At 36.6% G+C, this 15843-nt stretch overlaps 1 protein-coding gene across 2 annotated transcripts in view; it reads right to left on the bottom strand.

The window, feature by feature from the left end:
- Nucleotides 1–245: 245 nt before the first annotated feature.
- The window catches only part of LOC141494513 (collagen alpha-5(VI) chain-like), a 33447-nt gene continuing 17849 nt past the window's right edge, over nucleotides 246–15843 (bottom strand). For both annotated transcript variants that reach the window (XM_074195786.1, XM_074195787.1), the window contains exons 2-6: nucleotides 12320–12413; nucleotides 9946–10539; nucleotides 6213–6818; nucleotides 3189–3746; nucleotides 246–862 (exon numbers count right to left, since the gene is read on the bottom strand). In XM_074195786.1, coding sequence (XP_074051887.1) covers nucleotides 261–862; nucleotides 3189–3746; nucleotides 6213–6818; nucleotides 9946–10539; nucleotides 12320–12386 — 2427 coding nt within the window. In that variant the 5' untranslated portion in view covers nucleotides 12387–12413 and the 3' untranslated portion in view covers nucleotides 246–260. The remainder of the gene's footprint in view (nucleotides 863–3188; nucleotides 3747–6212; nucleotides 6819–9945; nucleotides 10540–12319; nucleotides 12414–15843) is intronic.

Raw genomic sequence — 15843 nt, 5'->3', positions numbered from 1 at the left:
CCTGCCCTTTGTGACATTACTAGACCAAATTCTTAATTCCTAATACCCATGGCTACTACAGCCTTGGTTAAAAAACAGAGTCTTTAGAGTAAAACCAGAGTTTTTAGAGTTTGTAGAGTAAAAAAAAAAAGAATTTTTTCCAAAGGCAGTTTTAATTATATCCATGGACTGGTTAGAATTATAAATTCTAATTTATTATCAAGATTGTGCTTTTTATTATTATTCCAAAAATCATTTAAGAAGTATTAACATCCCATATTCTAGAAGACTACATTCAAGTCATTTGAATGAAAATGGGACCACTTACCATGGAGAGTGCATATATCAAAAACCAGCTTATCTTCAAGTATCTTTACATTATCAAATTTTTCAACATAATAAACTAAGTTTGCATCCCCAGTGATATCCTCGAGCTGAGGTGATCGTGACCAGAAGATGGCAACCAAGAGAATAATGATGCCTTTATTCCGAAGATTTAAAGCTGGTTTTTGAACTTGGTCATTTGCCTTCCCATCCGTGATGAGGATAAGGAACTTCTTGACCCCAGAACGTCCCCCCTTTGAGGGTTCAAAGTAATCAGACACAAATTTCAGTGCTTTTCCTGTATAGGTTTTCTTTGCAATATGCGTCATTCTGTCAATCGCATCAAAAATGTCTCTCTTGTTCATATATTCAGTGAGGGCAAATTCCTTCTTGGCAGAATCGCTGAACTGAATGACACCAATATGTCCTTGATCAATATCAATGTGAAACTTGTCCACTAGGTTTTTCATAAATATTTTTATTTTATTGAAGGTTTCATTTCCTATGCTTCCAGAACTATCCACCAGAAATATGATGTCTGCTTTTTTGTCTTTACAGTCTGTAGGTTATTAAAAAAAATGATGTTAATCCAGGAGACAGTTTTCAAACTAAAAAGATAGCAAAAATAAATGTCATTAAAACAATAAATCATATTATAAAAAATCAACTCAAATTTTATGATGCATCCTTTCTTCCAGATCCTGAAAGTTGCTCCCTACTACACTAACTCAATGAAAAGTATTCTGGGGTCGAATATTAAGAATCATCAGTTTTGGGATGAAGAAATCACAACTATGTATAGTCATATAAAAATGCTTAGAGCATTGATTAGAGAAGTGAAAATTAAAACACCTTGGAGATATCACCTCATATCTATCAAATTGGCTAAAAATGATAGAAAAGGAAAATGTCACATGTTTGAGAGGATTTGGAAAAATTGAAGCACTAACAAACTATTGGTAAAACTGTGAAATGATCAAACCATTTGAAGAACAATCTGGAATTATTCCCAAAGAGCTAGAATACTGTGTAAACATATTGAGTATGTTTCTCAAAGAGGTCAGGGAAAGTGGATAAAAACCTATATGTTCTAAAATATTTATAACAGCTCTTTGTGATAGCAAAGAACTAGAAACTGAGGGGAAGCCCATCAACTGGGGAATGGCTAAACAAATTGTGGTATATGATTTTGATGGAATACTACTGTGCTAAGAAATAATGAGCTAGTTAATTTTAGAAAAAACATGGAATACTTTCAATAAATAAGGAAGATAGAAATCAGCAGAATCAAGAAGCATTACAACATCAATATTGTTTGAAGTATACCTGGGAGTAACTAAGCTAGTTTGAGTTTTATAATTCAATTACAAAAGACTTATGGAAGAAGATGCTATCTACCTTCAGATATAGCATGGCTTGGTTTTAATAATGTTTTGTCCTTCATTTTTTTTAGTTTTTTTTTTTTTTAGGTTTTTGCAAGGCAAATGGGGTTAAGTGGTTTGACTAGGCCACACAGCTAGGGAATTATTATTAAGTGTCTGAGGCCGAACTTGAACTCAGGTACTCCTGACTCCAGGGCTGGTGCTCTATCCACTGCACCACCTAGCCACCCCTGTCCTTCATTTTCGAAAAAGACCAGGATATCAGGGAGGTGATCCCATGATAAAGCACATGAATTGGATTTCAGTGAGGGAGATGCTGTGCTAAGTCACCAGCCTCACTTTCTCCTCCAGAATCATTTGGATCCATTGACCAGATATGAATCAGGATGACTGGAGATGGCCCTGGATACAAGGCAATCAGGACTAAGTGACTTGTCCAAAATCACACAGCTGGTAATGGCAAATGTCTGAGGCTGGATTTGAACTCCCATCCCCCTGACTCCAAAACCAATGTTCTATCCACTGAGCCACCTAGCTTCCCAGTATGGTTTTACACAAACACACACACACACACATTATGTATATATATATATATATATATATATATATATATATATATATATATATATATATATGTATGTATGTATATACAACTGTGTGTATATGTGTGTGTGTGTTAAATGATAACCTCCTCTAAAAGAGTCTCAGGAGAAAGAGAGACAATTTGGAACTTCAAATTTAATGAAAAAAATTAAATTAAATTTCAAAGAAAGTATTTTGGGGGATGTAGGGGGAGAAGAAAGAAAAGTAAATTAGGACCTAAAAGAGAATATGGGTATATCTAGGTGGTGCAGTGACTAGAGTACCGGGTCCTGGAGTCAGGAGGGACTTGAGTTCAAATTTGACCTTAGACACTTAATAAATGCTTAGCTGTGTGACCTTGGGCAAGTCACTTAACCTCATTGCCTTAAATAAATAAAAATTTTTAAAAAAGAGTATATGCTCCATTCAAAATTAATCATTTAGTCCCAAGGAGTTCTTGATGTAATAGAAAAATATTATTCTAAATTATCATTCTATAAAAATTTTTTTCTTGAGTTTTCTAAGGAGAATTCATAAATCTACTTTAGAAATTCAAAGAATATGGAGCAGCTAGTGGATAGAGCACTGGCCCTGGAGTCAGGAGGGACTTGAGTTCAAATCTGACCTCAGACACTTAATAATTGCCTAGCTGGGTGACCTTAGGCAAGTCACTTAACTTTATTGCCTTGCAAAAGCAAAAAAAAAATAATTTAAAGAAAGAAAAAGAAATTCAAAGAATTACAGTCTTGGAATTGGGAGGAAATCCAAAGGAGATCTTGTCTAATCTGTATCTGAACACGAATTCTACCTATAACATTCCCAAAGTTATTATCCAACCATTGCTTGAAGACATCTAAGAAAGAAGTGGTTATTATCTATCTATCATCTGGAAAATACATGGGACAAAGTGATTTCTCTTACCTCTTTCCTGGCAGATGCCTCGAACAACTTCATCTTTTATGCTTTTTAAAGAGTCAAAATTATATACAAATTTCACTCTGTCCTTTGACCCTGCTATGTCTTCCAGCTCTTTTATCTTAGCTCCTTTCACACCAATTGCATGAATGGTGATGTTTTCATCTCTTAGCCTCTTGGCTGGTTCTGCAACTTCATCATCGGACTTGCCATCTGTCAAGACAAGGAGATGACAGGGGATATCGCTGGACTGTTTCTTCCTGGCATCTTGTATTACTTGCAGCATGAAATTCAGGGCTGCTCCTGTATTTGTTTTCTTTCCCATCTGCCGGATATTGAGAATGGCTTTGTTTAAGTCCACCTTGTTAGAGTATGCACCAATGCCAAGCTCCTCTTGGCTTTTGGTTGAATACTGGACGACCCCAAATCTGACCTTCTCTGGGGCAACAATAAACATTTGTGTCACCTTGATCATGAAATTCTTGATTTCTTGGAAGTAAGTTTTAACGCTTCCTGAGCCATCAATGAGAAAGTAGATATCAGCCTTTTCTGTTTCAATGCAACCTGTAAGGAAATAAAAAGTTTAAACACTATTAATATTGGAGTTCTCAGAAAGAGCATCTGGGAAGAAAGCATTAAGGCTTTGGAAATTTCAAAGAAATGTTTCAGGGGCAGCTAGGTAAGGCAGTGTATAGAGCACCGGTCCTGGAGTCAGGAGGACCTGAGTTCAAATTTGATTTCAAACACTTAATAATGACCTAGCTGTATGACCTTGGGCAAGTTAATTAATCCCATTGCCTTAGATAAATAATATTTTTTTAAAAAGTAAACTTCCTTTCAGTCAGCTTTCTGGATCCCTAACATAGCTGTAGACTAGGGGATCATTGGAACCTTGGAGGCCCTCTTCAAACAAAAAGGACTAAGATTGTATGTAAGAGCTATTTATACATGTAAATAGTCAAATTTCCAGATGGAAAATTAAGTTTTTAAAAACAATCAGGTACAGTGTTAAATTCTAAGGGTTCAAAACCAAAATTAACTAGTTCCTGCCCTCAAGGAGTTTATATTTGATCTAGGGATATGATATAAACCAAATATGTTTAAGATATATTTAAAATAAATAAAAGGCAATTTTTTAGTTGTTATTCATTTTAGGAAAAAATGGAATGAAAAAAACCTTAGTAGAGGTCATGCCCAGTTAAAGGAAAAATACAAGTGACAAATTAATTATATTCAAATAACTTTATCTCTTTATAACATTTTTCAAAATTTATAACTGTAGAAATTCCTAATTATTCAACTCCAGTGAGTGCAAAGAAAGGAATTTTTCCTTTGAAAGTCTTCTACATAAACCATTTGAATAGGAAGCTTGATTATCAAAAAAAATCATGTAAAAGCAATTTACTACTAGTAAATTGGATTTCAGAAGGCAAATGAAAAGACAATGCAAATAGCAAGATCAGAAATGTCCCACCAAATTGCTTCAAAATTCCTTTGCTTTATTTTAAATATTCTTCCTGGTTGGAAGTGTATGCTAAATGTTAGTATGTTGTGGGGATTTTTGATCATTGATTAGGGGATTAAAATTAAACATGAATACCACCAATTCTTATATATATATATATATATATTATATATATATATATATATATTTAGTATAATTCTCAATTAAATCAAGTAAATTCAATACATAAAGCAGGAGGCTCTATTTTTTTTCAGTACATTTGTGTTTACTTAGCAGTTAGGTAAAATCTCTGGATCCCTTTTCAGAATAATGTTTTTGAATGCATAAAATAAAATACATAGGATTTCAAAAGAAATATTTAAATATGATTATCAAATTTTTAAAAATGTAATAGTTCTCCCCAGGTTAAGAACCCTTTGCATTTATATTTTAATATACTATATAAGACTCTAATTGAAGGAAAGGTGGACCTTCACAGGATGATGGAATTTCCTCATCTTATAATTCATTATGCTAGGGAAATCATAGATCAATCCCTATCCATTAATATGTCACAATTTATTTAAGAATTCTGTTTTCTTCAGACATTTAGATGACTTTTAGTTTTCTTTTCTCTTTTTTTTGGCAATTACTAATAATGGATATCTCATTTGAAATATTGTTACTGATAATACTTTCAGAATTTATTGTCAACAATAAAATTATTCCATCAAGGGATATTACTTATTTCCCCTATCTTTTACAACACAGTTATATTGCTTTTCTTTTTTTCTTAAATGAATTTTTATTGTTATCATTTGTTTTTTTCTGGCATCTACATACCCCCCATTTACTTTCTCTTTCTGATTTTCCCTTACAGAGAGTTATCTCTTACAGCAAAAAAAGTATTGCTTTCCCAAAAGATCATACTAATTGGAATCATATTGCTTGCCTTCTCAATGGTAGGAGATGTGCAAGAGAGAATTAGGAACCCGAAATTTTAAAAGTGAATGTTTAAGAATTTTTTTTAAATATGGCAATTTCAAAAAAAAATTATATAAATTGGTAATTCTACTAGCAATGAATATCTCTGTTCCTCAACAACTTTGCCAACATTATTTTCTTGTGTTTCATTATCTTTGCCAATTTGAGGTGATGCTGTATCCAAGTTGCTTTAATTTGCATGTCTCTCTAGGCTTTAATAATTTAAAGTTGAGACAACTTTAGAGAGTTTTTTTTAATAAAAGAAACAAGATTAACACTCACTTGATGATGGAGAAAGAGAAAAGACAAATTAAAGTCAGATAGTAAATAAAGCTTTAATAGTTTAAAATCACCTAGACTGTGGGAACACTCTGTATTCTTTGATCATTGTTCATTGTGGGTGGGGAGGTTTTGAACAAGTTTTTTTTTTTTTAATAACAACTTACCAAAGCTACACACACACACACACACACACACACACACACACACACACACACACACACACACACAACCACACACGCACACACTCACACTTTCACCTAGGGCAACTAGAATCAAAATTATGGCAGAACAAATTTGAAAATGAGGAACTGAAGACATACCTGTTTTGTAACGTTCAGTTTGTTCGTGTTGGATGGACATCCTATACGGTATTTCATACTGGAGTTTTTTTAGAAAAGTGACACTGTAAGAATCTAGATCTGCATAGCTCCTCTGGGCAGAAATATAATGATCTGGAGGGTAAGATGCTATCTGTTCCAACTGGGTGGCATTATAGCCTTCAATACCTATGGCAAAGATGGAGACACCCTCCAGCAGAAGATCCTCAGCTGCTTTGTTTACCTCATCTTCTGATGATCTATGAGTGACCAGGACGGCTATCTGTCGCACACCCTGGGCCTTCCTGCTGTGGCTAAAGACTTCTCTAGCCTTCTTCAAGGCTTTCCCAAGGTAGACCTTTCCATCCCTTAGAGAGAGACTTCCAATGGCCTGTACCATCTCAGCATGGCTCACATGGGTTTCCAAAGAAGTCACCACCTCTGCCTTGTCACTGAACTTCAAAATACCTATCCTGGTACACCCTGTCCTCACATCCATGGAGGCTGTGATATTCTCTAGGAAACTCTGAAGGTTTTCCAAGCTTCTTCTGTCCTTAAAGGATTCATCCAATATGAAGACAATGTCCGCCAAGGAATCTCTTTCACATACTGTGAGGACAAAAGAAGAGGTTAATATAGCCTGTTTCTCTACTTCTGTGAAGACAGATAATATGAAAGTGATTATGAAAAAATAATTATGAAATAATTGCTAATTAAAATGAAGTAAAAGTAATTATGAAAGACATTTCAGTTACTTGAAAAACATTAAGAAGGTAAAGACGTTAAGTTCATTTGGTATTTGGAATTCAAGAGATTTGGGTTCAAATCCTGCCTCCTAGCACTTCTTAGCTATGTGTCCTTGGGTGAGTCATTTAACTTTTGTTTGCCTCAAGCATTCTCTGAGATTATAAATGATAGATGAGGTGCGAATAGTATCAGTTCTCTTGACACAAATTACAGATTCTTGATGATTGTTGATCTCACAGGATTGTTGTGGGGCCAAAATGAAAGAATGAATGTTAAGTGATAGAAACCCAACTATCTTGGTAACTAATCCCCACTTTACAGATGAGAATGGTAAAAGTGCATCAAATAGATATGCCTTGCCCAAGGTCACATAGCTACTATAGGTAGCTGAGGCAATATCAGAACTCGAGTCTTCCTGATTCCAAGTTCAGCATTCCAACATCTACGGCCAGAAAAGAAGCAATTGCCAATATGGAAGCCATTTCTAAATGAGCATGGAAGCTCTATGCAGTCAGATTATTGACTGGTTATAGCAAGACTAAAAGAAAAACTGGGATTGTTGCTGTTTGTTTTGGATTCATAGGATCATCAATTTGGATCTGGGAGGAAATGCAAACATCATCTCATCCAGCCCTGTCATTGTGCAAAAGTAGAAGCTCAGACTCAAGAGTTAAAAGACTTAACAAAAGTCGAGTGTGAGTATGGAAAGACAGGATTAGAACCCAATATTGGCTCTGAATTCACTCCTCATTTCACTGCAAAAGAAAGGAATGGAATTAAAAATGGAAGCTCTAACCCAAAATGCAACCCCATTAGATGATGGTCCCTTCTGTCAAAAGGTATAACAAGTGAATTTATAGTCAAAACTGGCATTTCCCTTGGTTACCATGTTATTTCTGCTTGGCAAGGACATTAAATGAATTAACAGTAAAGATATAGATACCGATGACTTTCAAGAGGTTTCTAGGTAGTGCCATAGTGCACAGAAAGGTGGACCCAGAGTCAGGAAGACCCAAGTTCAAATTTAACCTCAGACTCTTGCTAGCTTAGTAACCCTGGGCAAGTCCCTTAACCTCTGCCTGCCTCTGTTTCCTCAACCGTAAAATGGGGATAATAATGACCCCTCACTCCCAGGGTTGTTGTGAGGATCAAACAAGATAATCTTTGTGAAGAACTCAGCATAGTTCCTGGTGTACAGTAGGTGAAATATAAATGTATTTCTTTCCTTCATTTTTAAAAATTTTATTTTTATTTAAAGCAATAGGGTTAAGTGGCTTGCCCAAGGCCACACAGCTAGGTAACTATTAAGTGTCTGAGGCTGGATTTGAACTCAAGTCCTTCTGACTCCAGGGCCAGTGCTCTATCCACTGCACCACCTAGCTGCCTCTGTTTCCTTCATTCTTTCCTAGAGACACCTTTTCTTAGAGAAATCAAAACAACTACCACAATAAAGGAGAAAGTCCAGTAATTGCCTAAACAACAACAAATGTTTGCCCTCCTTGCCAAGCAAAGGCAAGATTATAACAGAGAGGGATACTTTAAAATATAAATTCACTTGTAAAATCTCCCAACAGGCAATTAAGAAAATTATCATCAGCTTCACCTCACAAAACAGTGAAAAGAAGTTGAGAAGAAAATGAAAAAGAAGAAATTAGTAGATGAAACTGAAAATAATCTGAAGTGGAACAGACTGTCTAAGTTTTCTACAGTGATTTTATTCTTCCTTAGATTCCACCATTTCAGTGGGTTACTGATAATGATAATGAATTGAAATTAAGAAGTACAGCTGAGGGGCAGCTAGGTAAAGCAGTGGATAGAGCACGGGCCCTGGAGTCAGGAATACCTAAGTTCAAATCTGATCTCAGACACTTGATAATTACCTAGCTGTGTGGCCTTGGGCAAGCCACTTAACCCCATTGCCTTGTAAAAAAACAAAAAAGAAGTACAGCTGAGTCTGCCAACCAAAAACATGATTTGGAGAAATCTAAATCTATGCTGGAAGCAACATAATTTTAAAGGAACCATTAGTTTATTTTTCAATATATTTCAAAGAGATGAAGATTTCAAAAAGTGGAAAAGATACATAATCTGCACAAATTGTGCACAAAGATGCACAAATCTGCCAACTTTTTCAGCTCTAAAAATTTTGTTGTGGACATCTATGCACTTAGTGAGGTAGCCTTGATGAAAATATAAAATGAGAATAAACAGGCTTTTGCAAATGATTTTTGCAGTTAACAAAGAAATAAAAGGGAATATAACGTTCATTTGTTTCTATTGCTTATTGATTTTTTAAAAAGCATATGATTTGGTGGTGCAAAATGTGACCTTAAAATTTCTCCTCTAATAAGGTATCTTTTACCCATTAGATTACACAAGGTTTTGTTACAGATGTGTTAAATTCCTTCTCCTGTTCATTATACAGATGAGGAAACTGAGGCAAACATGGTTAAATGACTTGCCCAGGGTCACATAGCTAGTAAGTGTCTGAGGTCATATCTGACTCCGGACTCAGCCCTCTATGCACAATGGCACCATCCTAATTGCTCTAATCAAAAAGGACACGCATAAGTGGATCAAAGATATGATCAAAGACACAGAGGACCAGAAAAGGAAGTTGGCTAATCATGGAACAACAACATGGGCTGTTTGACTTTTGCACTAAGATAGAACACATGGAAACAATGTTAGGATGCATGTATGGGATTTAGGCAACAGTCGTACAGAATAACTGGGCTGTAATTTGCCCAGATGGGAGGAATGCCTACATAATAGATCATGATAAGATTATCAACATGTTAAGTCTTGATTTATCCATGCATGAACAAACATTAATTGAGTACCTACTGTATTTTTCAGGATGCACAATGCTGCAAGGAATGCAGACCAGTGATCACAACATATTTTATCTATGCCACTTTCAAAATTTTTAAATGAGCCCCTCCAAGGAATTAGATATCTCTCATATGACTTTTGCCAATTGACTCACCCACTTCATCAACATCTTGTATTCTTTCCTTGTGCTTTATTGTCTCCTTAAGGATCCTGGTCATGTTTTCTGAAAATGTGCCCACATTTCTGACTGTCTTAAGATTATAGTGATACTGAGAAGTGGCCATGGCTTTTAGATTTTCTTCAGAAGCATTCTGCATCCCCAGTGCGATGATTTTCACTCCATCTCTCTGCAAGGCTTCTGCAGGTCCTTCCACATCATCCTCAGATATGCCTGAAGCCAAGACAACTAAAATCTGAGGAAATAGTTTCTTGTCTCTTTCCTCTGCTGACCCTGAGAAGTAGGTCTTGTGGACTCTCTCTAGAGCGTTGCCTATTCGCAGGGACCCGCCGATGTATTCAAAGTTCTTCTTGAGGTGGTTCAACATGGCATTCTTGGTCTTGAAGGTGCTCAGCAGGAACTCCCGGTGCAGATCGTCACTGTACTGGGCAAGGCCGATCCGGAATTTGTTGGTTTCAATGGGCAGGCTGCTGACCATCTTGCTTATGAAAGTTCTCACAAAGGGGAAGGACTTACTCCCCAAGTGATCAGAGCTATCCACCAGAAACACAACATCAGCAAACTCAGGACCTGTAGACCCCAAGTCAGAAACAAAGAAAAAAGCAGAAAGTTATTATAGAACCTGGATCCTCAAAATCACAGGACAATAGGATACTTACTTGAGAAACATATTGTCATTTTGGATATAGATCCTAAATTCAAGAAAAGCAGCATTCTGTTCTGATCAAATCTTAGAAAATTATCCTTAATATTATTCTAATATTACAAATTGAATAGTAAAAAAAGTGGAGAGCAGGGTACCCATCAATGGGATAATGGTTAAACAAATTATAGTATATGAATGTGATGAAATGCAATTATGCAGTAAAAAATGATGAAGGAAATGGTTTTAGAAAAAGACTTGTATGAATAGATGCAGAGAGAAATGATCAGAATCAGGAGAATAATTTATAACATATAAATAACATAAAATTATGAAAAAAAGAACCAATTTTGAAAGATTGGGGAACTATAATCAATGCAATCATCAATCATGACTGAAGAATACTTTTTTTTTTTGCAAGGCAATGGGGTTAAGTGACTTGCCCAAGGCCACACAGCTAGGTCATTATTAAGTGTCTGAGGCTGGATTTGAACTCAGGTACTCCTGACTCCAAGACTGGGGCTCAATGCACCGTGCCACCTAGCCACCCCTGAAGATGAATTATGAAAAAGAATGTTGTGCACCCAGAGAGAGACAGACAAATAAGCAGCATGAGACACCCATTTTTGGATCTGACCGGTATGGACATTTGTTTTGCCTTTCTGTGCATATTTACTATAGGGTTTTATTTCCTTTTTTTTTCCCCCTCATGGTGGGTAGGGGTGGATGACAGACTAGGGAGAGGTAGAAAGGAAAAAAGATCCATGATGATTGAAAAAATAAAATTTAATTAATAAACAAAAGAGGAGTGGGGTAGAGGGAAGACTTGTTTTTTTTTGTAACTCTATACTAGTCATTTCTGGCTCTAGTCTATTTGGTTTATTCTTCTGTTATCTAGTGTCACCTTACAGGTGACTGCTCATTATGCTACATTATGTAAAATGAGTATAAATTGTAAGTATATCATTAGGATGCACTATTGATTCTAAGTCCAAGAAACTTCAAGAAGGCTGGGATATTGGCCTTTGGGAGAGGTTTTAAAAGTTATCTCTACCAGGACCATTTTTAATGGAAGGTCAGAGAGGAAACATTCATTTTAAGAAATGTGGGGAGGGGGCGGCTAGATGGTGCAGTGGATCGAGCACTGGCCCTGGAGTCAGGAGTACGTGAGTTCAAATCCGACCTCAGACACTTAATAATGACCTAGCTGTGTGGCCTTGGGCAAGCCACTTAACCCCATCTGCCTTGCAAAAACTTAAAAATAAATGTGGGGAGGAGAACTGAGTCAGGAGAACTGAGCCAGAAAGGGAGAAGTGATTGACTTTTTTTTTTCACTTGTTAAATTTCAGATGCAATCTAATCTGGTCATTTGGGCATAAAAGTAGTGGCTGGTCAGGATTTAGGAGACAACTTAATTTCTGTACTTAGATCAGAGAGAGAATGAAAGACATAATCTTAGAATTCACACAAATCATGAATTTTAACTCCATCTTTGTTATCTTCTAGGGTTTAGATCTTTTGGTGGTGGTTCCTACTTATAAAGTATTGGCTGTGTTTTTTTCTTTTTAATGCCTCTTTATGTGATTGTTTAGGGGTTTTTTTTCCCTTAGCTTTCAATCCATCCCCACCCTTTCCTTCACCTCTGAAAATGACTCCTTATATATCCCATGACAAACATAGAGAAATGGAAACCAAATGGATAAATACCAGGACTCTGATCAGCTGATGTTCCAGTCCAGATGATTAAAGTCAACAAGATTAGCAGTATCTTCATCTTGTAGAATGTTTTTAAACTTGGACTCTGGGGAAAAAACAGATTAATTTATAAGAGATTAAAACTAAGCTTACTACATATGCGTATATTGAGCAAAACTAAGTTTTTAGACAATGCATGTCTAGAAAGAAAGCATTGAGATGTCATGGGGTTCAGTAGTAAAAATGGAATGTGTAATAAAGGGGAGATATAGGCAAGCTTAGAGGATGTTTTTTTTTAAATGCTGTGTAGTAGATAGAGCACCGGCCCTGGAGTCAGGAGGACCTGAATTCAAATTCAGCCTCAGACACTTAATAATTACCTAGCTTGGGCAAGTCACTTAACCCCATTCATTGCCTTACAAAAAGTTAAAAAAAAAAGATGCCACAAAAAAGACCACATAGATTTACAGTTGTGACATTTCCATTACCTGAGATCTCCTTGTTATGCTGTTTACTTCAACTTTGGATACTCAGCACCTCAACTCCCTCAGCCTCCTCTCTCCCTTGATTGGAGGGTAGAATACTCAATTCCTCTCAAAGCTTTCTTTTCTAGTGGACTGGACCTGAATTCTCCTGTTCTCTTCACTGGAGCCCTACAACCACCCTCTTTGGTCTCTTTTTGTGTGCCTACTTCCTCAAAGTTCCCCTAAGATTCTAAGTTGCTTGTGGACTATTTTTCTTTTTTCTAATTTTTATCCATAGCTTTGGCATTTACTATTTTTTGAATTGAACGGACATTTTCATTTCTTCTGCATCATAGAAACTAGTTTGTAGAAATAGTTAAATCAGGAGAGTTCCAGAGAGTTTTACATGTCTCTACAGCTACAAACCAGGTGAGCCATCTCTTCTCTGGTCTTGTTCTGTTCTTCCCTAGGAGATGGTTCCTTTTTTTTCCCCTCATAGGGGGATCTTTCTTTAAGGGAATTGATGACCCTGGGTTACCTCTAAAGGGTAGTATACTGGAATTTTCACAATGGGAGTAGTGTTAGAATCCCCCTGCCCCCCCAAAAAAGAGTATTTATTTCAAGATATACTTAGTGTTGCTTGCTCAGGTTGTAAAGTTGCTAGTTAGAGTTCTGTAGACTGTCCTTCCTATTCTAATGCTAGCCCTAATGACGACTGCTGCCTATGGTTTCAACATGACTGAGTAAGAACCCATATATAGATAGTCAAAAGTTCTTTCTATACCGAAAATATTGCAAAGGGTTCATTAATTTGTTACCACGTTCCTTTTTAAATTGCAGTCAGCTGTTTGGGATTGTCTTTTAGATAAACAGAAAAAGAAAAGAAAAGAAAGATCACTGGATCAAGTATTCAAGTATTTGGGTCTGAATGCTAGTTCTGTCTGTATTACCTGGGAGAATGTTGCTTTAATCTTTTTGGACCTCAGTTTCTTTATCTATTAAATGATATCCTTGGCAAAGATAACCTCAGATTTCTCTTGTAGGTCAAATATCAAAGCTTTCAGGAAACCAAAGGCACAGTCTTCTACCAGGGAAATTTGAATGCCAGACAATAAATTAAATTCAAGTAAGAGTATGTCAACTGAAATCTAAATTAATCTAGTTCATAGGTTAACAATCCAAAGACACACATTGGTTCTCTGGATGGGCCATTGATGGGCCATTCTCTCCACATATCCCAGGTTGACAAATTTCAATGGCAGCTCAGACACATCCAAAGGAGAGTTTACCGATGAGAGCAGTTTGGCTACTCTCAGGTCCTGCTATTTTTCTGTGAGAATATGATCCCCCTAGATTTCCTCCCTTGACTCCCATGAAAGTCAACCTTACTGTAAAGAATTGGGGGGGGGGGCAGCTAGGTGGCCCAATGGGGATAGAGCACCAGCCCTGGAGTCAGGAGGACCTGAGTTCAAATCCAGCCTCAGAGGCTTAAAAATTACCTAGCTGTGTGGCCTTGGGCAAGCCATTTAACCCCATTGCCTTGCAAAAAAAAAAAAAAAGAATGGGGGGCGGAATCCCAGGTCCTAGAAGGTAAGAGTAGCTGATTCATTTTTATATTGCCTTGTAAGCAGTGGATATTAAATAAATATTTGCTGAATCGGCTTGAATAGCTAGGAAGAAATTCAGCGATTGTTTTCAGTTAAGCCACTGAAACTTGTCCTTCTCAAGAAGAAGCGGCTTCATTGGAATATCTTGGAAATTCCGGCATGGAATCCCACAGTCTAGATAGAAGTAACATTTAAGGCCACCCACATGGAATCCTACAGTATTGATGGAATTAAAGTCCAAGATCACCCAAAGGGCTTTGAAGAGTCATGGAATCCCACAGACTTGATGGCAGTAAAATTGAAGGCCACCCACATGGAACCCTACAGTATTGATGGAACTGAAGTTGAAAGTCAACCAAAGGGTATTAAAGTAATGCAAGATGAATGTAAATAGACTGAAACATACTGCACCAAAGAAGAGTGTGGGAAAAGGTAACAAAAAGGATTTCATGAGAAAGATGCATTCCTTAAAAGAGTGGTCCTATCATGAGAACAGGAGTCTCACTCAAATAGGTTTAATTCTTCATTAGTATCCATTCGAAGTCTAGGGACCTAGGTGAGAGTCCCCAGTGTATGCCCTATAAAGATTAATGGTAGGTCATGGAAAAATGTTGTAGGATGAGAAAAACCACAGGATCCTAAATCTGGATGAAACTTTAGGTGTTATCTAGTCTAAACATCAAAATTTTACAGATGTAGAAACAAGGGGTGTAACTTGCCCAAGGTAATACGTGAGAACATGGCTTTAAATGTAGGACCTGTGACCTCAGATTCAACTCCTTTGTTCTTCAGTCTGCACCCACAAATCCATCAAGTTATAAAATTAAGAAGATATCTTGAAAGTAGCTCATTTTGGGGACAGCTAGGTGGTATAGTGGATAGAGCACCGGCCCTGGAGTCAGGAGTCCCTGAGTTCAAATCAAGCCTCAGTAGCCCATTTTTACAACTTTGAGATTTAACTTTGATCAATACAATGACCAAATATGATGCCAGGGGTCCAGCAAAGAAGAATTATTCCCCATCTCCTGATAAAGGTAACATAAATACGTAGAAAAGACACATATTTTCAGACATGACCAAGTAGGAAGTTGTTTTGCTCTAGGACATACATTTGTTTTGTCTTTTCTTTTTCCAGCAGCATGGTGGGGAAAGGGATCTCAGAAAAGAGAAAAAATGCATTTGATCACTCAAATAGTAAAATTTAATTACAAATACTTAAAGGGGAAAAGAAGATATCTTGAACAATCTGATAAAATAAATAGAAAAGTTTATTTCAGACAATTCATCCATCAACACAAAGTACCCTGGGGTTGAATCAGACCAATGACACTGCACCACTGGAGAGAAATCAATCAATAAACAATTATTATATACCTATTCCCCTCCTGGATCACTGCCTTGTCATGGAGAAAGGACTTGCATAGCTCAATGAAACTATGACCTATGCCTTGCTGGGTTACCCAAG

The sequence above is a fragment of the Macrotis lagotis genome, chromosome 7 (genome assembly GCF_037893015.1).
Source record: "Macrotis lagotis isolate mMagLag1 chromosome 7, bilby.v1.9.chrom.fasta, whole genome shotgun sequence".
In the NCBI taxonomy this organism is placed as follows: domain Eukaryota; kingdom Metazoa; phylum Chordata; class Mammalia; order Peramelemorphia; family Peramelidae; genus Macrotis; species Macrotis lagotis.
This window is presented reverse-complemented; position numbering and strand designations above follow the sequence as displayed.